The sequence below is a fragment of the Coturnix japonica genome, chromosome 1, assembly GCF_054131305.1.
Source record: "Coturnix japonica strain WE chromosome 1, WE-NBRP24, whole genome shotgun sequence".
Lineage (NCBI taxonomy): Eukaryota > Metazoa > Chordata > Aves > Galliformes > Phasianidae > Coturnix > Coturnix japonica.
In genome coordinates this window covers 79,822,948-79,845,482 of record NC_140663.1, presented here as the reverse complement: position 1 = coordinate 79,845,482, position 22,535 = coordinate 79,822,948, and the positions used below count along the sequence as shown (strand labels likewise).

The 22,535-nt window shown below is 40.1% G+C and overlaps 1 protein-coding gene across 26 annotated transcripts in view; it reads right to left on the bottom strand.

Moving 5' to 3' along the window:
* Positions 1–22,535, bottom strand: part of BBX (BBX high mobility group box domain containing) — a 125,500-nt gene that overhangs the window by 47,742 nt on the left and 55,223 nt on the right. For 20 of the 26 annotated variants that reach the window (XM_085546218.1, XM_015877871.3, XM_085546268.1 and 17 more), the window contains 2 exons: positions 4,007–4,177; positions 2,226–2,468 (listed from right to left, as the gene is read on the bottom strand). In XM_085546218.1, the coding sequence (XP_085402344.1) occupies positions 2,226–2,468; positions 4,007–4,168 (405 nt within the window). In that variant the 5' untranslated portion in view covers positions 4,169–4,177. Of the gene's footprint in view, positions 1–2,225; positions 2,469–4,006; positions 4,178–13,366; positions 13,506–22,535 lie in introns of those variants that run through there. The other 6 variants (XM_085546309.1, XM_085546284.1, XM_085546317.1 and 3 more) reach the window with 2 other exon arrangements.

The following is a 22,535-nucleotide window of genomic DNA, read 5'->3' as shown; positions in this document are numbered from 1 at the left end:
AAGATCATTAACCACGTGACTGAAAATAAAAAGGAGCATCGGCCAGTTTTTCCACGAAATTAAGGCATCCCAAAGGGCAGGCAGGTACATAAAAGGGGTTTTCCAGAATTGCCTGAATGAACCACAGGGCCTCGTTATCCTCTCAGGGAAAGGGGTCTAAACCACCAGGAACCTTTCCATAATTTCATATGGCAAAGTGTTAGGTTCCTCATTTACTCTCTTTAGAAATCCTAAATGTCTTTTTTTTTTTTTTTCCCTTTAAATTTAATTAATTAATTAATTAATTTTTTTAAGAAATTGTAGAGCCAGACAAGTTATGTACGTACACTTACACTTTGATTTGCATACTGCTGAGATAGTACCAGTTGCTGGTATTATACAAGTGATAAAGTTGCTTACTAGATGCTAGACCCGAGTTAACTGGTTTTATAAACTCTGACTTCAAGTACTAAAAGCATTCTCAAGTTCATAATCCAACAGAAGTTGTAACCATTGCAATTCATATATACACACACACACACACACACACATAAGCTCACTGAGGTTTAAAATACAGTGAGTGAGCTTATCCTGCCTAAATGTGGCTTGTCAGTATATACATGAAAATTACAACAGTACTTCGATGTCATTCCAAAGGCACTCAACTTTGACTTTTAAGTATGCTCTTGTTAGGAAAAACCAAAATATCAATACACAGTTCTCACTAGAAGTGATATTAGTTAGCATCCTCCTGTCAGTCCCAGCAGTAATCCTAACTGTAAGAGTGAGCATTAAACAAGCGATCCACACACAGAAGAGGCTTGTTTGCAAAGATACTTTCAGTGGCATATTATAGCTTCTAATTATTGTTGCAACACAACTGTTTAAGGAATAGAAATTATACACTGTGTCTGTTCTAAACATCCTTGGAATCAGCGGCAATGATCTAAACTACCAAAGATTTATTGTTCCCCTTTGACGTTGAATATGCAATTCGCTCTGTGCCAGAAGAAATAAATAAATTACTATAGAAACGATGATTTTTTCAACAGTATGATTAATAGCTTCAGATGTGTCACTTCATACAGAAGTTCTGCAGTTATTTTCCTTCTTAATGAATGAGTTTCCTTCATCAAGACAAAAGGCTAAAAAAACAGCCACATCAGATTTGTCTCTTCCAAAAAACCCTCTTTCTTCATTTTCATTTTTCCTCTCTCTGTATCTGTACCAAGTCTTTTAAGTGCCCTTTTTCCACACATTGCAAGAAGCATCACTAATCTGTAAGTGGGAATGCAGAACACATCAGGAATGGTTGAACAAAGCTGAGACTCAAGTATTTAAACACTGTGTCATACTCTGCCCTATGCTTTAAAAAGGAGCCTTCTGCAGAGCCCTTCGCTGTTCCTGTGGGCCTTTCCATGTTCACACAAACTACTGTCCAAATGTTCAGATCTTACATGTGTTAACACCAGTACTCAAGTTCAGGTGAGATGGGAGAGACAGGCTATGGTTTTCCCAACTGTTTCACAGCTATCTGTACTTCTTGAAGTATCCTAACATTACTCAACAAATGAGAGAAGCTCTTCCTTTTCACTGGCCCTCTGTTGTTTTTTCTAAGATTGAATTCAATGGTTACACAAAATCTATATCACACATATCACTATTGCAATATGTTCCAGAGGAATATTATCAGCCTAAGTAACTGTGTGCCTTGCTCTACTCAATATATAGGGAGAATATTTAAACTAGTAAGTACTTAGTACTTAAACTAATTTAAAACTCTTTAGTATCATAAGTAAAATGGGACTGAATTTGCTGAGTATACTTCTGGCTTGGTCAAGCTATATAATTGGCAGCAAATACACAGCATGATGTAAGTATCATTACAGTCAGTTGACACGAACTGCATTATTTAGTGTTTTCAAAAGCCATAATCTGTCATGTTAATGTTTGCAGTTCTGGGATTATCAGGTTGTATCTACCACAGAAGGCACATGCTTTGTTCAAACAACTACTAGAACCATATTAGTTTGCATACACAGACTTATTTACTTCCTTTCTGGTCTGCAAGACCAGGAGAATCAAAGCAAGAACAACTTGGTTCTGGGTACCATAATCCTACTGGGTAAGCTAAGGAGTTCAGAGAAGAGAAAGACCCCACAAAAAGTTTTTAATATACTAAGAAACATAAGACAGACAACCATGTAGAAAGCTCCTTTTAAATCATCCATTCTGGTAGTACCTACCTCCTTGGCCATGTCAGTGTATTTCTGCTTCTCTTTTGGATCTAGAACAGCCCACCAATCTGCCAAGATCTTGGTTGCGCCACGGTTATCGAGGCGAGGGTGTTCTTTCCGAACCAGAGAGCGATGGCGTTTGCAGAACAAGAGAAATGCATTCATTGGTCGGCGAGCTCGTTGCTCTGAGGACTCGTCATCTTCGGTTTCATCAGCATCCTGCTCTAAACCATCAGCGCCAAGGAGAGGCACCTAATAGAACCAAAGGAAAGAGATGTAAACATGGTTATTCATGCTTCTCAGAGACTGAGCTTATGCTTTGTCTGAATGAGGAAGATGCATATGGACTTGTACGCATGTTTCTAAAGGCCATCCACTCCACCTAGAAGACCAGGAATTCCACATCAGACTTTGCCCAAAGGCCCAAGGTTCATTCAAAACTTAAGCACTGATTTGCAAGCGGAGCAGATTTCTAAGCTGAGGACTACTCTCTAACAACCACCCTAAAGGGGATAAAAGGAGGATATCCTCCCTATCCCCATTTCCTACATACTAGATACCATCTTCGTCATATTTCACTAAGTGAGCTGAGTTGCCTTGTACTTCAATGACACGTGTTCACAATGACAAAGTGCACAGGAACAAGAGCACACAGGTACCAGTTGCTTCTCCAGCTCTTGATGTTCATTTCCCAGCTTGTGGGCTGTACTGCACTACAACCACTGCATTGCAGCCCAGTAACTGCCAGAGGGCAATTCCCAACAGAATCCACTACCAAAATGCACTCACTCAGCTCAGAGACCAGCACACTACTCACACCGCAGAAAGCCAGTTACAACCTAATGAAGTTATTACCAGACAGAAAGCCACCACCTACCTAACCACAACATTGCTATTTTATACTACATAGTGGAAAGTCACCCATGAGGTCAATAAACAGCACTGCCCCCCACCCCCCCCACCTTCCCTTTCTAGCTGCTCCTTATCCTTGTCAAGGACCACTCACCCTTTCCCGTATGCCTCCTCAGCACTGATCTCTCACTCCTGACTTAGCAGGGCATCAAGGAGATGCCAATATGAACATTATGCACACGATGGAAATATCGTGTCTCCAAACCGAACAGCTCCCATTCCGGCTTCTCATTATAGAGGTCGACTCTAAGTGTATATCTGTGAGGTGACGCAGTGGGGTCCTTATGAAAGAAGGGTACAACTAATATCATTAAACAACACCAAAATATCAAGTGTCAAAACAGGGAGATTATTCCACCTGCACTCACAATATTCCAGAAGATAGGTTGAATTTCTTACACAAAGATAGCAGAAAATTTTGTCAGCCTTTCCTTCTTTTTCTCTTGCAATCTTCCAGATTTTAAGAAAAATAAAATAATTATAGCTTGGTATGTCCTCCAAGTCACTGGAAGCAGATACTGAACACCAGCTAACACTATGTCCAAAATAAACAATTAAAAATACATCTCAAGAACAACCTTAAGCAATCAAGACCAAGATGTGCAACATGCTATTAAAGTAACTTGCTAAAACTACTCAACTAACTCTAAAAAACAGGGGTCTGTCAAAGATTTTAAAATCATGATTGACAAGCCACATTGTCTTGTTATTTCCTACTTCTCATTATAGCATTATGTGCATGGTATCACCTTATTTATCTTTTTAACTGACTAGGTTAGCTTGGGAAAGAGAAAAGCAAGAAATAGAATAAAAACGCTGCTGAGGTGAATCTGACCCAGCATTCACCTTCTGCAGTCCAAGTATCCAATGAAGTCTACCTTATCAATATCTTCCTCCTCCTCTTCTTCCTCCTCCTCTTCAGAAAAGTCAAGGAGTTTCTTGGCAAGCAGGGGATGCCACTGAAGACACTTTCTTTTTGGTCGCTTCCCAGTTCCTTCTCCTTCTGTCGAATGATCCTTATTCCTACTACTGCCTTTCATTACTGTGACCTGCCATGCAAAAACAGTCAAATGTTCACAACAAACCCTTAGGCACAAATGACCATCATATAGATACTTATAGAAACCAACAACAAATGCCAGAAGCACCAATGAAAGACTCTGAGAAGATTCTGGCAAGGTAGTTGGTAGAGGGTTATTTCAAACATCACTACCAACAAGGATGAATCTTTTCTTAACTTTTCCCACCTGATCAACTAGTGACAAACAGTTTAAGAGGATGAAACCAGAACACTAGCCAACCTGACTCTCAGATAGACTCTTGCCTAACTGACACCACTAACTCAGTGAAACTCACTACACTCCTACTGCCATTTCCACCGTAGTTTTCCATATTTTGCCACAGAAGAAGTCAGAAAAATCCCTCTTTTTAACCATAAAATGAATATCCACCAACACATCTGTTAATCATACACATGTATAGCAGTATTGCTGCAGGACCCCATGACATTATGAGCTAGGATTTCCAGAGAGCCACTACTAAAAAGTATCATAAGGAAATTTGACTCCCTGCCTAGCAGAAATGAATTCTCACAGACAAATTTGAAGCAAACAACCAGAAGTAGTTACTCTGACACTCCTAAAAGTACTTATCTACAAGAACCTGTGTACAGAAAACCATCTACACATCCAAGGGCCTGCAAAAGGTAAACAAATTTCTCATACTTGTCCTGCACATGTATCCTTCAAAGTACCTCTTAAAGTACCTCTCAGTAAGAGCTCATCCTCACCACAGGCTAACTACCAATGTCAGAGATGGCTCAGAAGATCTGCTATACCCAGGTAAGATCTGCAATGCACTTACACAGCTGCTACACCTCACTTACACAGATCAAACACCTCGCTGGGACCACTTCACACAGCAGTGTCCAGCAGTGAGAGCCATTACAGCCCCATACAAAACATACATGTTTTGCAGCGACTAATTCTACTTTTGGCTGATGTTTACTCCCAGGGTGATTCTTGGTGGTTAATTCACTGGCATTTTGGTGATACTCTCTTGTTAGCTCCAGAAATGCATATTAGCAGCTGCTTCTCTTGCCGACTTGAGCAGTGCAGAAATCAGAAGGAACTTCAGACACTACTCACTGAAGAAAAAACTGAACCCTGAAGTAAGCAGATTCAAGCATTTTAACTTACAGATATGTAAAAACAGCATTTTCCTGTATGTACACTAGATTTTATAAATCCCACCATCCCTCCCTATTTACCAGCAGTATTTGCTGCCCTGTGAATGCTTCCAGGGAGGAGGACTTAGAAGTTTTCTGTAAGGCTCCACACTTTGCTGTTCCTATCATCCTGCTTTTGAACAGAGCACATTTAAACATTGATTTCCTGGCTATCACTGTTAATTTTCCACAAGCAACACTTGTCCTTCTCAGCAAGTATTATATAGCAAAGAATCAAGCAACATTTCACCAAAATCTTTATCTGGGACTTGCAAAGAGGATCTAACACACACTCTGGAAATGAAATACACAGAAACAACTTCAACTTCCAAAGAATAAAAAAGATGAAAAAACATCCAGCTGCAGTTCAGTATTGTGAAATGCGAGTTTGACGTTGTTCCTACCCAAAAGTAAATTTTGCCGTGTATAGCGCTGCATGGTGATTCCCACCTGTGTCCCCTCCTAAAACACAGAACTACCATCTGCTTTTACCACATGGTATTTCCTGATGCAGATCAATAGTGCAGCAGTGTTACTGTTGAAGATCTTCAGTTTTCAAATCTCAGACATGCAGAGAGAAATCAGCAAAAACATCACTTCCTTCTCTCCCTCACAAGGATCCCTGAATGCTGGCAAGTATCCCTACCAGCAAGCTTTTCAAACGTGGACTTGGATCCTATAAGAACTGAAGCATGTGCAATTAAATGGTTCCATTGGAAGTCACAAAACAAGTCACAGGCAGTCTCTGCAGGACTTGTGGCAGAAATAGGATAGAATACATACACAACTTCAACCATGAAGCTTATAATAACTGGAACTTCTCAAAACCACATCTCAAAAAAAAAAAAAAAATAAAAAAAATCTCTTCCATAATGTCAGTAAAAAATATCATATAAGTTTTAAGTTAGATTTAGTAACGTTTCAAAGTTTGCAAGAGTAACAATCATGAAAGCCAGATAACAAAATTGTACAAGATATGTTTTGGCTTAAAAATGATTAAGTAACAGACTCAAGGGGTGTAAAAAAAGGGATACTCTAAGAAGATAAGACAGAAGCAGCTCTGCTGCTTCACACCATCAAAATTCTCACTACTCTATAAAAACACGAACAACTTCATAAAACCAAAAGTGTCAAGAGGACAACTATGATGCTAATGCCTCATAGTCCTGGGGGCTATGGAGACACTGAAACTAGCTGTTTCAACAAAGAAGCAGGAGAGCAGGCAATGAAGTCACTTGTCTCAAGTTTAGTGGGCTGAAGAGGCGTTTGAATTCTCATACAAAAGGAGACTGTTGCATTGTAAAAGACAAAAATAAAATACACCTATGTGAATACAAAAGGATTTTTTAAAAAAATAATTTCTAGAATAATTGAGTCAGAATACTTCTGTAATGAAGGACAAAAGCTAGTTGGCACTAATTATTGATCAGTCTGTGAATATATTGTTTATTGTTTCACAGCAGAAAGCCACTAATGAGCTTTATTACTTTCAGAGATGCGATGGCTTAATAGGGGACATGCTGAGACTCAGTGGAGTTCTGTTTGCTGGCAGACATTTGGGAAAGGCAGTCACCACATGCAACACAGCAACAAGTCAGCAACAAGTCTTCCTTAATTTTTAATGACACGCTTTCGATAAGGTTTTAAACTAGTCCTTATTTTCTTTAACTAAGCGCTGAGTTGTTTCCTTTTTATTTCCTCAAAAAGAAAAACTGAAACCCTTAAACCCAAGACCAAGATGAACACCAGCTATTCCTATGCTATCAAGATGATTAAATTAAAAAATAATAATAATAAAAGGAATACACGTGTTACTAATGTTCACTTGCCTTTTTACATAGACATTGTTTATTTTTGCTTTTGGTTAATACTGTCATTGTTAATTCTTCAGAGATGTCGGTCAGAACGGAAATAAGGGCATCTGAAGTGCTGACTGTACCCAAATCTATTGAGCTTTCCTTATGAAGAATGAACATCTGACTGCATCTTGTTATGGCAAATGGCTGTTTCAGACAACACCCTGCTTAAAACTTAGTAATTGGATGCTTTTTCTCCAGTCTGAACACCAGGTAACAGCCACTAATATGGCTCTCAACGAAAGCCTCGGGGATCACATGGCAAGACACCCACCCCCGTGTTTGCTCTGGTTGGGTTGCACAGTTCCTGTCCAGCAGAAATACCACCACTTCCACACACGACCAAACACCCCACAGCCACCCACAGAAGCCACAACGAATACCTGCTACAGAGAAGTGGGCACAACGCGGCCCTTAGGGCAGTGCCCTCCCAGGAGGTGCAGCCGCAAGCCGAGGCAGCTGGTGGGGGGCTCGAGGAGCACTCTGGTAGAGGGACAAAGCTGAGCACAAGGGGAGACGAAGCCGAGGATGGAGGAGAACACCACCAGCCAGGGCAAGGATGCAGTTGAGGTGCAGCTGTTTACTTTCAAATTTGCTCCACAGAATTCCGAGCCCCCCCAACTGCACAAGTGGAGGAGGGGGGGAGGTGGTGAGCTCACCCTTATGGCCCACGTTCTTAAACATACAGCTCCCCACTGCTGACAGGTACATGTGATGAGAGAAGAAAAAGGCCAAGCCAATCTAATGATTTCCATGCCACTGTCCTTAGGACACAGCTCACTGAGGAGGCAGTGAGGAGCCCTGCTCCCCCTCCCAGTGCTGCAAAGTGCTCCTGTGCTGAACAAGGGAAGCCATGTTGCACCAGAGGGGTTGGCAGCATATATCACTGACATCTTTACTCTCCTTACTCAAACAGCATTAGTTCCTCCAAACAGAAACCCCCAGGAGTACAACATTTAAACCTCTTAAAAAACCAGCCTAACTGTACCCCCCTTTTTGTGTCAGTGTTTCTTTCCAGACTGCATGGCTTTGTCCCACAACCACTTGTTGTCTGAAGTCTGCTCCTCAACAAACACCCGCCGTTTATCATTACATGATTCATTTCAGCCTTCAGCAGCTGCAGAGGCAGAAGTAACAAAACAGCCACAGGCCGCACCTAGGCCTACTCCAGGGACACGTTAAGGCAGCCTCCCCCACCTGCAGGTCAGTATCTCTGTGTGACAAGCTGCAGGGCCCACAGCTCACAGAGGTCTCCCCCAGCAGGGGATGCAGCTACGGGCAGGTCTCCCTGGGCAGGCAGGTGTCAGGGAACAGCATCGTGTCTTAGGGCAGCAAGCCTAACGCTGTCATGCCTGGGCTACTACTCCAAAGAAAGTGAGAAACAGTCCCTCGGGGCAGAGGGATTTAGCACCTATTTTCTCCTAAGCAGTATTTCTTTCTGCTCCCTTTTTTTCCCTGTCACAACGGGACAGAGGGCCAACAAATCCTGGCAGGTGAGCTGAATAAAAGCCTAGGACATGGCAGAGCCCAAAGTGTTTTGTGATGCTGCCTCCCGCAGAGGAGGGGATAACAACAACGTGAGCTACAAAAGCCCTCTGCTGACGCCAGTACCATTTATCAGGAGCACGCTTTTCCTCCAGGGACATGGAGAGACTGCAAAAGCAACCACCTCTTAGAGGAGAGAGGAGTGCCTGTCTGTAGAGCAGCATAGACCGTAGCAACAGCGTAATCCAAAAAACACTTCTTGGAAAGCAGGGGAGAAAATTCAGAAGACAGAAGTGTTGTTCAACAGCAATGAAAGAATGCAGCCAGAATTGAGCTACCATTCAAATACACACTCCCAAAAATCCTTCTGGTGCTCCTGCATGATGAAGACTGCTTCTGACTGTTCAAGGAGGAGAGAGACATCTGTCACTCCAGTGCTTTGCCATTATTTTATTATCATGCTAAAATGAAAACCTTTGTGATTTGTTAACTGAATCATTAGGCTTTTGCAAATCACTAAGCTGTTAATCTCAGTGTAAAGAGCATTGCAACAGGTGAAGTGACCACAGGAAATACCTAATGAATTTTGGTATGTGTGTGCTCTCATCATCAAATTCGCTTGAGGATATCTCCAGCAGGAGCTTCCTCGCTAAGGGGCTAACAGAGCAAAGTCAAATTGAAATTTGTGTTAACAAGAGGGATGGCTTAGCATTTTGTTCAGAGCCCAGCAAATGGGATTATAACAAGCTATTTTTATTGACTTGCCAATCAGGAAGCTTTATTTTCATCTTTGGTTAGCAGGCATATAAGTTTCTTTAAGGTCCAGTCATGGCAGTAGTACAACCAAATCCTTTTGCACGGCACAAAACAGCACAAATGAGATGTTACTGCTGCAGACATCGCAGGGAGAAGAGATGAATGGGAAAATTGTTTGACTCTCCTTTTCACTTCTTGTTGATTGTGTCCCAGCATCTTACACAAAAAGCAGACAACGTGGCTTGTGTCTGTCGCCACTGTAATCCATTCTAAGGTTTACCATGTGCGTAATGCTTTCATAACAAAATTCAATCATAACTGCTACCAGTGTCAGGGGAACCAAATACAGCTGTGTGAGCAAATGGAAGAATTAGTCCCTTAATACATATTTAATAAGGCCATAGAACATCCCTGAACAACTGAGCATTGCAGTTTATTTACTGCTTTTTTCAACTTGAGGACAAGAAAGAGATTAAGATGACTGCCCAAACAACCCCTCAGAAGAGCTGCCACCCACCCACCACTCCTATGGAAGAAGAATCAAGACAAATGACTGTAGAAAGTATTTAATCAGATTTGCTCATCTTCCAGTATTATTAGCTAATACATCATAATTATGTACCTCACGCACCTCAGAAACTAAGAGACTACATGGAGTTTTCAAATAAAACAGGAGTCTGTAATGACTGCTGACAGTAATGCCACAAGTTTGATTTGATGAATAAATTCCTAGCTACCATCTTATATACTGCAGAGTCACACTGTCACAATCTCTCCTCTTGCCAAGACATAAAATGAGTAAAGGGAAAAACTATGTGCTCTTAGAGTTGGATCCCTTTCTGAACCCTTACCCAACACTGAATTCCAGGTTAATATCCTAGCTATTGATCTAAAATAATATTAAAAGAAATGTTAAATCAACAGCACGTACATATTTTGATCAAATATCTCAGTTTAGACAGAGCTTGAGAAGATGTCAGGACACAATGACATTCACACAATGTCAGGACAGAACTGAGTTGTTAAGTTGGATACAAATAAAAATAAGTGGGAAACAAATGTGCACATATTTTTCAGTTTTACCAGTACTCCTTTGTAGGCTGCATTTCTGCCTCAGGAATGAGCTTTTAAAGCAGACTAGATTCCTTAGTACAGCAGTTTAATTTAACTCTGTTTTTGGAAACACCACCTTTTCTCAGAGCTGTGTAGATTGATGTAAAATCTATCAAAATTTGTAACGATATTGAGAGCAGATAGCATTATCTCGATACCCAATTTTCAAGTGCCACCTAGTGGTTACTTTCAATTTTATCTTCATTTGATATTAGGAAATATTCACTTATTATTTTGCAAAAGCGTGTTATTTATATCACATGCTGTTGTCACATCAGACAGGAAAAACAAACAAGGCACAAATGGGAGTTCACTATTTTGAGCTTTTTCAAGGCAACTTCATGACTTGTCATTATGAGAAGGAAAATTCTGATGTGCTAATTTCAGTAAACAGTTAAGGTCTCAGCCAAGCACTTCAGAAAACCCTGAATAAAGGTACCGCACTATCATATTCCAAGCAGTCCTCACAGCAGAGAAAGACAAAAATCCACAGTGCTGTATCAAGAGATTTCTGTTGTATGCTGAACTCAACTTGTGATCTTACATAGGCCTAAAGCTTAAGAACTTGGTTAAGTCTGGTGAGTTAGCATGCTAGCTTTACAATGGAACAGTTCAAATATCCTCTTATTCAGTAGGTGTAGTGAATTAGCTAATTTCATTGATTGAACGTAGCTAAAAGGACATGCAAAATATTATTTGCATATTTCATACATGCATCAAAGCTACAGTATCTGGCACAGAGACTACCTGTGTAACCATACAGTGCACATCAGCTCCTAAACTGAATGTGTATTAACAGATGTGTTTGCTTGTATCTGTCTGAAAACCCCAGATAAAAACGTGGAAGTCATTGTCAGGTAGCCAACGAGCTAACAAAGGTAACTGTCTGGGTTGTATTGCAGTTGGATTTTGAAATCTTAAATGGAGAATATTCATCTGCTTCTTCAGTAGACTTACAGCTACATGGATGTATGCTTATGTCCATCTCTACAAAGTATTAGATCACAGAGTTCGAGATAAAGACACAGTTAAAAACACACTGTCATCAGACATCATATTCTATTATTCTTCTACTGAAAAGACTTGTTAAAGCTGCATTGCTGTGGTAGAACTGAATTCAATGGGAAAAAAAATGAACAAAAAAACCCAAAGCTCTTAGTAACTCTTGAACTGAGATTTCAAAGCAGTTTTAAACAGGTGGGAACATAGATAACTCTACCATCTAGAAAACAGTATTGAAGAGAGGGCAAGCAACAGACTGAAGGTCAAAGCTGGAAGGGGCCTCACAACTCTGATCCCAGTCCCTACTTCCCTTGAAGAGGAAGCTTCCACATTTAGCAGACTTTCTGTTTGCTTGTTATCTGGATAATTACATTACATGAAGCATCTCCTCAGTAAGGTAAGTTTTAGATCCACCCCTGAGCCCCATGGATCTGCTGAGGTCAGATCACAAGGCATCAGTGTGCATAATCTTCAGAAGGAATTATATCTTGCTGCAGGTCTAGCCTGCAAAAGCTCTCAGCTCCTCAGCACTTTAAAATCCCCTTTTAGCACCTAGCAAACAAAAGAAAAATAACTTTAAGTCCCATGTTCCGTACCTCACTACCTACATTGCTGCACTTCAACCTTCAATTAACTAATTAAATAAGAATGTGCATTTAATTTGAAAGCTATGAAAGTTTTGGCTTACAGAGTGACTATCCCTTTTAAGGATAAAACTATTTTGTGTATTCTTTCACATGGATGCTCACTCAGACCACACAACAAAATGATCCAAGCCAACCTAGCAAAGAACTTCCCCCCCCCAGACTGCCACGCAACACCAAGCACAAATATATTACTTTTTGTGCATGAAACAGATGCACGTGAAAAATAAGCTACAATTCTGCATGCTGTCATTAAGTTACTTTGTTTGATGGAAAAGGTCTAAAATCAGAGTCAGGTAGCTTAAAAAATAAATAAATAAATTGAAAAAGTTGTTTTAGCGTCTCACATAACAATGACAAAACAGAAAAACATACAAACCCCTGTACTTGAGAAAGTAGGAAATGCAAAATTCTGAAGAACAGATAGCAACCCCCACAGAGATGAGGAATTCATTCATGCTCCTACATTTAATTGGTGGTATTCTCACTGCATTCTTACAGCCACTTCCACTGAAACTCGGTGGATGCTGGACATGAACAACTTAATTTCAGATGGAAGAAAGCAAGCTAGCAAGAAAACCTATTCTTTATCAAAAAGGTAGCTTTATGCCCTAAGCTACAGGTGTGAGGTCCAGCATTTTCCCTAAAAATGTCTTTTTAAATATTCTTCAGACTTAGCCATCAGAAGTATATAGAGAACAATACTTCCATTTTTAAGTCAAATGCATGCTGAATGTTCCAAAAATTGATCACTACCTTGAGTTGTGCTGAACATAAAAGTCTCTTTTTAGGAAAAAGAGAATTGGTTTATTTTTCTTGCATTCTAAGACAAACGATGTGATTCAGCCAAGTCCACTTCTAAAGATTAAAAGCTAGGGATTTGAAACAGGTCCCACACGAAGGACTTAAGGCAAATATCTTTTCACCTTTCCCCTTAGAAAATAGTATATATTTAATCTGAGTGCACCAATAAGCCATTATTTCAAGAAAAGAAAATAATGAAAGCTATATACATAGCATCTGGAGGTGTTTAGTCCTGCCCAAGGCAGGCTTAACTTCAGAACCTCCCTGGCACCTGCTCCATCATTCTCATGATGAAAGATATTTTTTCTTATGCCCAATGAGTACTTCCCCCTGTTGCATTCTGTGACTTACTTCTTCTGGCTGTCCTTTCACTGTATATCTCTAAGAAATACTCAGTCCATCTTCTTCACAACAGCCTTTTAGGTAGCTGGATTCAATTAGAGCCTTCCTCAGCCTTCTGTTCTCAGCAGAAATGCCAAACACTGTGCTACTGTAGGAGTAAATGAACAACAAATCAGCAGGCTGCCCTGCTATTCCATTGCTCTCATCACTTCATCACAGAATGCTACCATGTTCATCAGGTACAGTTTTCCCAAGGTAAACCCATGCTAACTATTTCTAGTCATTTTCTTGTCCTTCATATGTCTGAAAACAGCTCTGATGAAGACAAGACTGAAGTGAGACCAGCCAGCTTGCTGTACCCCACATGTTTCTGTGCATCCTAGATCACAATTAGACACCTCAGGGTCTGATTTCTACCTCATGCATAATCCACAGGAACAATGACACTGCCTTATTTGATCTGCAATAAGCTGAGATTACAACCACCTTACCACATTTGCCAGTAATTCTAAATGAAGAAGAGCTGGAAATATCAGCAGCTGGATAACACGTAGCAGTTTGTTTAGCTCAATCCTTCCTCCTCTGACTTTTCAGAAAGCCACCCAGTCCTACAGATACAAGTTTGCAAGCCTCTCTCCTCAATCAATAACTAAATAAGGTTTAAGACAAAGTACAACGTTGTCATTGCATTTGGAAATCTGAGACCAATTCAGTCCAAGCTTTTTTTTTTTTTTTTTCCAGTCATTATGAGTCTAACGAAACCCCTAAAAGCCTCCAAAATCAAGATAGACAGCAAAAGGCAGTGATTGAGCTCATTGGTCAAGTAGTGCATGTAAATAACAATAAAAAAGTGCACCTGGCACCTGAAGAACAAATTCTAAAATCCAGATGTTTAACATCCTCAGAGATCTGCTGTGGATACACCCATTTTAAAGTCTGTGCTCTATGCTCAAGTACCTTAACAAGAACAAGTCTTCCCTGATAATCCAGATCCCTGATGAAGTGATAAGCATTTGGAGGTGACCCAGAATGATTTGTCAATCCAACACTTACGGAAACAGTGAAGATGCCCAAGGATCTTCATTCAACAAGCTTGAAGAGGACTTTTCTATTTAAATTTCCACAACAGTTCAGCCTAACTTGCTCTGTTTTGCCAGGTTGGAGGCTGGGAGAAAAGAGGTGGAAGGTCTTTTAGATAGTCTAGAATTGCTGAGATGTATTAATTCAGCAGCAGCCTCTGTGAGGCATGTAAGTTTCAGAAACCTTAAGTGAAGGCACAATAGATCTCTTTAGGAGAGACTAAAATCAGCCAGCATGTAAAATTCAAGCACCAAATGAGACAGTTCTTTCTACTAACAGTCCAAATTTGCACTGAAATTTCATCAGGAAGCAGAAAAGTGGATTTCTCTTTTTTGTTTTTTAAGTGCAGGGATACCTCACTACAGAACACAAGATCCTCCCTAACCTGGCTGTGGATCCTAGAGTTTCAAATGATGGGCTTTTAACAAAGCCCTCTCAGAAGGGGTAGATCTCATAAACACGTAAATGCCAAACATGCTCCATTTGTTAAGCAGTAACTCCGAAGCCTTCCCTGTTGAAACTCTAAGTGATTCTTACCTGTTGATACTTGTTCATAATGCAATACAATTATCAAAGCTAAACGCTTTTAACCATTTTATAACAAGAGATCTAGAAACTTTTCAATTAGAGGAAAAAGATATCTTACTACAGTAACCAACAAGCCACAATTCATTTAGCCTTCTGTCACTCAACAACATCCTTATGAGTATATAATATTTTCTCAATTCTGGGGAAAGTGACGAGTTTCTCAGAAGCCATTACTGGCTGTCAGTAATTGCAGGCGACAGGACAAGAAAACAGTAATTCTACAGCTTATGTCTGGTTCCCTGTGTTCCAGCAGAAAACACATCCTAACACCCATGCTATGTTCGTTATCTATAACCTGAGCTTCTCCACTGGTTTAAAATGGAGCACTGTGGTGAGGGAAAGAAGCAGACGTAAACATAGATGTGCCAACCTACTTGCTCAACTCCACTCTCTTCGTGTTAGTACATTAATGCAGAAGAGGGAATTCCTTTAATTCAGTGAACTCCAATAATACTTTTTTCCTCTATTAACTGTAAGAACCCTGAATTTCTGCTCTTTTGGCAACACACCACAGAATCTTCACAATCTTACATTGTAAGCAGCTTAACTATTGACTCCCAATAGAAAAAAATTCAACTGATCACAGGAAGACGAAGATGAGCCTCTATGCCTCAGCATCTTTTCTACTTTCATATTTTCACTGCATCAGATTAAATGACTCATCTTAGTCCTAAAGACTAAAACCTCATTTGTGAAAGCTGGCCCTTGGTAACTTTGACATTGGTAGTCTTGGTATCAGCTTGCTTTATGTCAGGGTTAAATTATGACAAGTCAAACGTTTAGCTAAAGCTTAAGAACAACAAATTAGTTCTCATCATTGTAAACATTCTCAGTACAACAGCAAAGTTTGCTCGGAGGAAAAATCATGCTAGTTCACATATCAATTACCATTAATTCACACTTCCACTGCACAGGCTTACCTCTAAATAAAAATAAAACCAGGCATCTACAGAACAAACAGAATCCCTAAATAGGAAGGTGATCATGCTGAAATACTTCCTACGAGACAGATCCCTCATGATAAGCAACAGTAGCAAAGGCAAACCTCTAGTAACAACACAACTAGATAGTAAACTGATCTGAGGGAATAAAATAAAAGGAATAAAACCCTGTGGGGAAACAATTTAACAGAGGCTTTGCTGAAGTCTGGAAAACAGAAGTAACACACATAAAACACACTGGTTCCCTCTCTTGCCAGGTCCTGGCTTTTTGTTCACTATGAACAGCGTGTGGAAAGCAGCATACTTTTGAGTTTCTGTTGTTGTAGGCTATTTCTTATAAATATAGCCTTATTATACACCTTAAGACTATGGGATAGAACTCTAATGTGAAACTGCTGCACTTGAAACCTGCACTGTCACGAGTAGAGGATCTCAGCCTGTATTATTTTACTGCATCTCCTTTGGGTAAGGGCTTCCAGAGATCCAGCAAAAAAAGCACCAGAGACCAATAAAAACTGAAAGGAGAAATCATCTCAGTAAGACAGATCATTTAAACTTGGAATTTGCATTTTGCTTATGTTACTGCCTCCTTAAAACTCACATTTCTTAACCAAAAGTTAAAGAAGTAGCTTCATGAACAAAAAAGAAAGAAAACAAGCATGAGCAATCTAGCTCCAGCTGGATGGTGAAAACTGCTGCATGAGTTCGTCAGTTGGAAAAAAAACAAAACAATAAACCTCCAGCCAACACAAAAAAGCCACTTCACAAGCAACGCACACCTCAAAAACAAGATTGGATAGTTAAGATTACAGGTAGGCATTATGGTTTTTATCTTCACATCTTTACGACCACAGAGAAACAAAAGTAGGAGCACTGTTGCTCCCAATTCTTTTGATCACTGCTGGGGATCTGTGATGATTGTTCAACAGGTAAAATTGAATTTTTGTGAATGCTTACAAAGTTTTTAATGAGCTTTGTAAAACAGGTCCTTATGCTTATAAAGAGATTCCTAGATGGAAACAGAGATATGTACATGATATATCTATTGAAGGTTTACATCTAGCTACTCTGCTACAAGCCAAGAAGAAACTCTACTTGAGCCTGCATTTAAAATCACAGAATTGTTCACATAGGAGAAGACCTTAAAGATCATCGAGTCTAGCCACAACCTAACCATACTACCCTAACAACGCTCCACTAAATCATATCCCTGAGCATCACATCCAAACAGTGTTTAAACACATCTGGGGATGGTAACTCAACCTCCTCCCTGGGAAGCCTATTCCAGTGCTTAACAACCCTTTCTGTAAAGAAGTTCTTTCTGATATCCAACCTAAAGTTACCCTGGCACAACTTGAGGCCATTTCCGCTTGTCCTGTCACCAGTGAGAAGAGACCTGCTCTTGCTGTAAGCACCTTTCAGGTATTGGATATTTAAGTCAAAATATAGCTTACTGAATAGAAACTATTAGTACAGAACTATTGATGTAAAGAGAAAAATTGCTGATGAAGCCTCTTTGAGTTTCAAGACTGAATCTTCCCAAGCGGAGGAGAATTTGCTGTTTTTTCTATCACATGACACAGTATCGACATCAAATTTTCACCTCTTAAGACAATTTGATGAACAATTCCTTATTAAATAATTGACAATGTCAAAATAATTGTAAACAATACAGCAAAGCTACATTTGTGGAATATTTCCCTTTTGCTTTAATTTTGGTTTCATCAAATATGGTCAGTCCTCCCTCATGCAGGTAACAACACATCAATCTGCTAGTGCTTAGGCAGACTCCAGGCAAAACTCCACAGGATGTCTCCTGAAATCCTAAGATGATGTTTCCTTTTTTACAGAGAACTGTAAACTTGAATTTACTCTAAGGTTGGTTTCAAAAAAACATATTTAGTGAGCTGTGCAATACCTGAAAAACAACTGTCTATTATTTGTTGCCTTCAGTATTTATTAACAAGAACAGTATCACAATACAAAATTACAGACATGCTGTATTTTCAAAAACCACCACACAGATGCAACCACAAAAAAAAAAGCCAAGTCTGCAACAGTATCTCTCTGGAGAAGAGATAAGGAATCAAAGCAAACTAAAAAACAAAAAGCATTCCCCTCCCATCCGCCATTTTGTTAAAGAAGCTGTGTAAAAATATACATAAGGTTACACTAAGCTTAAACAAAAAAAGTAATTTTGTTCAGCACGTATAAGAGTTGGGAATACAGACAGACCATTAGTTAACTCCTAGTCATCCCTGTATTCAAAAGAGTCCTATCAATCACCCTCAGACTATTTGAGATTGTGCCTTCACTGCTGCATGGAAAAGTAAGACTTACCAAACAAGTAGCAGCCTGCAAATCCTATGCTAGGTTATAGATATCAAGTTTTCTTCATGAAGAAAGACCATCCAAAAAGGGGGATATCACCCGTGAACTGCATTATGACATAGGTGACATAAGTTTGGAACACCTCTTCACCACGGAGTCCACTGACAAGCCAAATGAAACACTAATGGGAAAGCCCAGGATAAATATTTAGATTTTTAATTTCATGCTTCACATAATCTACAATACAGCTGGGCATTTCATATGCATTGTGAGCTCCCTGAACAGGTATTTAGTGAAGAAAAACCAGTTTCTGCTGATAGAGCTGTAACATAGTACTTCCTGCTTTAAGCAGTAAAGACATACAACAACTCGGAGATCGTTTTAAAACGGTCTCACTGAAGAAAGTAAACAAGATATAATTTGGCAAAAAATAGAATTTTCCTGTTGCATTACGTGCATAGTGAAATTATGTCTAAATTGAAATAGCTGAGATCCACTTTGACATGTACAACTTCCAGGTTTTGTAATTCTGTGAAATTCATTTTACGTAAACACATTTACAAGAGCCTGAAAAGAGTGGTGGTTTTTGTTTGTTTGTTTTTGTGGGTTTTTTCTTTTTCTTTTTTTTTTTTCCTGTAGAAAGACTCTTCTCAATTATGAATCACTTTAGATAATTCATGACATTAATATCTGGCAAAATGCATCTCGGCAGATCACTTATGCAGCAGTCTGCTAGAGCTCAGTGACAAGAAAGCTCCACAACAACGTAAAAGCCAGTTACATCACCCAGCAAGTGTTCAGTACTTGACATTTTGCTTTCTCAAGATTACCTGAGTCACATAACTTCTGATAAGCAAGTACAGACATTCATATCAGCAGATAGGCTTTTAACATGTCTTCCTTGTTTAGACTATGGAATTTACATTACATGAACAAGAATAAGCCTTTATTCACACAGGAACTCACAAATTAGTAAATTAAAACCAACTGAGATGCTTCCAGTTTTTATTTCAGTCAAATAACCATTATGTTCAGTTAGCTGAGTCAGGTTCCTAAACATCGGCAAGTCCATGGGACGTCAAGGGAACAAAATTGAATGATGGGATTTACATTCAAGACATACGTGCCAGCCAACGTGCCGCAAAAAATAAAACACCCAGATATACTTCTGATAAAAGATACCACAAAGCTGAAGCATCATAAAATAAAGCATTCAGAGAGTTCACCACCTTATTTGGGTTTAACAGATCTGTGAGCTTAGAAGCAGTACTAAGTTGCCACGGTTTGAATAGCTGAGCTGTGTAGCTGATCACACAAAAAGCCAGGTCAGGCACTTTTTTTGGCTTAGGAAAGTTAAATGAAAGGAACTTTACATGGAGAAAAATCAATGAGATTTGCGAAGTTTATCTATTTTACCTTACCACAGCAACAACACTACTCCCAGAAGCACCAGACCATAGATTAAAATGAATCAAATCAATGATTAAAATGAATTAAAAATGGTTAACATTTTTCTTTGCTGAAACACAGCCTAGAGAAGTGACATCTAGCAAGGTTCATGCCATCAAACCTCAACACCCACTAGGCGTCCACATCTCAAAGGCCTCCCTGACTACACACAGTATTTGGGTCAATTCAGTAACATCACCCAACTCACTTGTTAAACACAGTCTTAAAAGGCTCAGATACACAGTCAGGTGCTAGCCAGATTCTGGTTATCTAGCATATCCTAATCCAATAAAGCTGCTGTACAAAGCCAAAAGAAAACAAAGACAGGCCTGATCTCAGTGCTCACACCAAACTTCTCAACCTCTGCATGAATAAGGCAGTGCAGTTCTGGCTTACCTAAGACCATGTTTAAGATATAATTATTATTCAAGTTAGAGGAAAATGGGGAAGTATACACCTTTCTGAACAGCGAGAGAGAATTAGATGTCACAACATCCAGTCTTCCATCTCCTTACCTACTTTGAAGCCACAGGCTCTAACCTGCTACAAACTGTCAACTCACACACCCTAAGCTCCATAAACAATTACCATTAGTTTGTGATGAATAAAGTTTACCCACCTTCTGTCGTTCAGGACTGCTGGAGGAAAGCAACCACTGCTAGAACCAACAGCAGCTAGAAAGAAAAAACAAATGCCCCCTTCTGTCTAGAAGAGGCTGTTTCTAGTGAAGACGTGACAGTCTCATCAGTACAAAGACCCTGGAAGAGGTGCAGGTCAGTGTTGTCTGTCCCAACCTGGAGGCATGGACGTAACAGCCCCCCAGGGACCCTGAAAGCCAACGCCTTGACAGACAACAGAAGTACCATGGAGACGCAACTTGGAGACGTAACAGATGAAGAAAACAGAATGCCCGCACTCAACAGTCATCAGGCCACCATTTACATGGCTGATCTGCATGAAGTGATGAGCGCTCCTGCTAACACTTCAAATACTTTCTCCTGCTGAAGGCATCAAGTTTGAGAAACAGCATCAAGCTAACAGAAACTATGTACACCAGCACATACATCCTTAATGCTCAGAACAGCTTTATGGTAGTGGCTCAACTTCTTTTTCTACCTCAGCAGGACCCACTCATGAAATGGACATCATTCCCTACCACAAAGCTTTTTCAGAGTGATTTATACAGCATATATATCTTTACCAAGGACTCACTCAATATAGCCCTTAGTCTAACACAGCCCTTGAATAGTAACAGCTGCTTACACGTCTCCGATGCAGAAAGCCAAACTAAACAATAACCAACCACTGAATTAGCAAAGGCTCACATGAAGCTACAGGTCTGATAGCTATCCTAGCTAATACTGTCATCTGCTTCGATCCTGCCTATGAGTTAGAATCACACAAATCAGAAAACGCAATCCTACCCCAACCTGCTGGGGGCTTATCCACTCAAAAACATACTGAAAAAATGAAACTGAGGGCAATACAAGCCAGGGCTGTGAAAAGTGCTCTTCTCTATCACTTCCCAAGGTCCCAGCTCCCAACAGACTTTAATTCTCAGAGGCTGAAAAGAAAAAGAACATGCCCACACACTCATCAGAAATAGGACAGGTTGTTACTATTTGTTCAATGCTACGTGAAGAGAGGGAGAAATAAACCCAGCCTCTATGTGGTGCCGGGTTTCAAAGAAGCTACCTTCTCCACATCCTTCCATTTTGAATCAACTGAGTAAACAACCAATTGGCTGGTCGGATAATATCACAACCCATTTCTAAAGGAAAATCATACCTTTTATAGGTTAATTGAGATTTTATTCAAAATAAATGAGCCACAGAACAAGATTGCAAATTAAAATGAAGCTTAGTATAAAGCACAGTTATTTCAAATGCTATCCATATGAGCAGATGTTCCTTCACACAAATATCTATATAGCCTGTACAAGTTTAACCCCATGGCTTTGAAAAGATAATTGAAAGTAAAGTGGTATTTCTTTGTGTGTGCTCCCAGGCTTTTTCAGGCAGCTCTCAACTAAAGGAACCAACCTCTTTGCCTTGCCAGTCTTTTTCAAGCCTGTCTATGGGAGCTGCTCCCAGTGACACGGGATCATTCAGGAGAGGAAAGAGGTGGCTGACAGTGTACATGCCTGCCTGTAGATGGGGCAGAGTAGAGCTGCATAATCACCACACGTATTGCTATTGCTGTGCAGCAACTTCTGAGACAGAACAGCAACAGCTGCCAGCTTACCCACGAACCAGGAAACAAGTCCCTACACAAAGGCAGTGAAGGTTACTGAGACCAGGAAGATACCTGTGCACAAGAACTGAACCACAGCCCATCTAGCAAGGAGATGCTGCAGGAAGCCTTGGCAGCAGCCAAGCGTGTGGGTGGGCATGATACACGAAGCCTATCAACAACCGCCCCCAATCAGATCAGGTTGGCAATGACCAACTCTTGCACTAACAGCTCCCAGCATCCCATGGACCTGGGGAGACCGTTGTGAGGAGTGTAGGAGACAGAGAATACATCCGAGCAGGGGAAGTAGATGATGGGACAGCAGTACATTTCATTCCTCTGACGGCAATAATAATAATGAAATTCTTTATGCTGCCTTAACTGTTCCTGCCATTTGGGAATCTTTGTTAAGTGTTTCCTTCCTGGATCCCCAGGGTACAGATGGCAAATATAAGCAAAGCTCGCACTAATTTCCAGTGAACGAACCCAAGCACTCTGCTGTTTAAGGGCCATCACAGGTAACATTTCACAGACTGATACCTTCGGGTCTAATATAA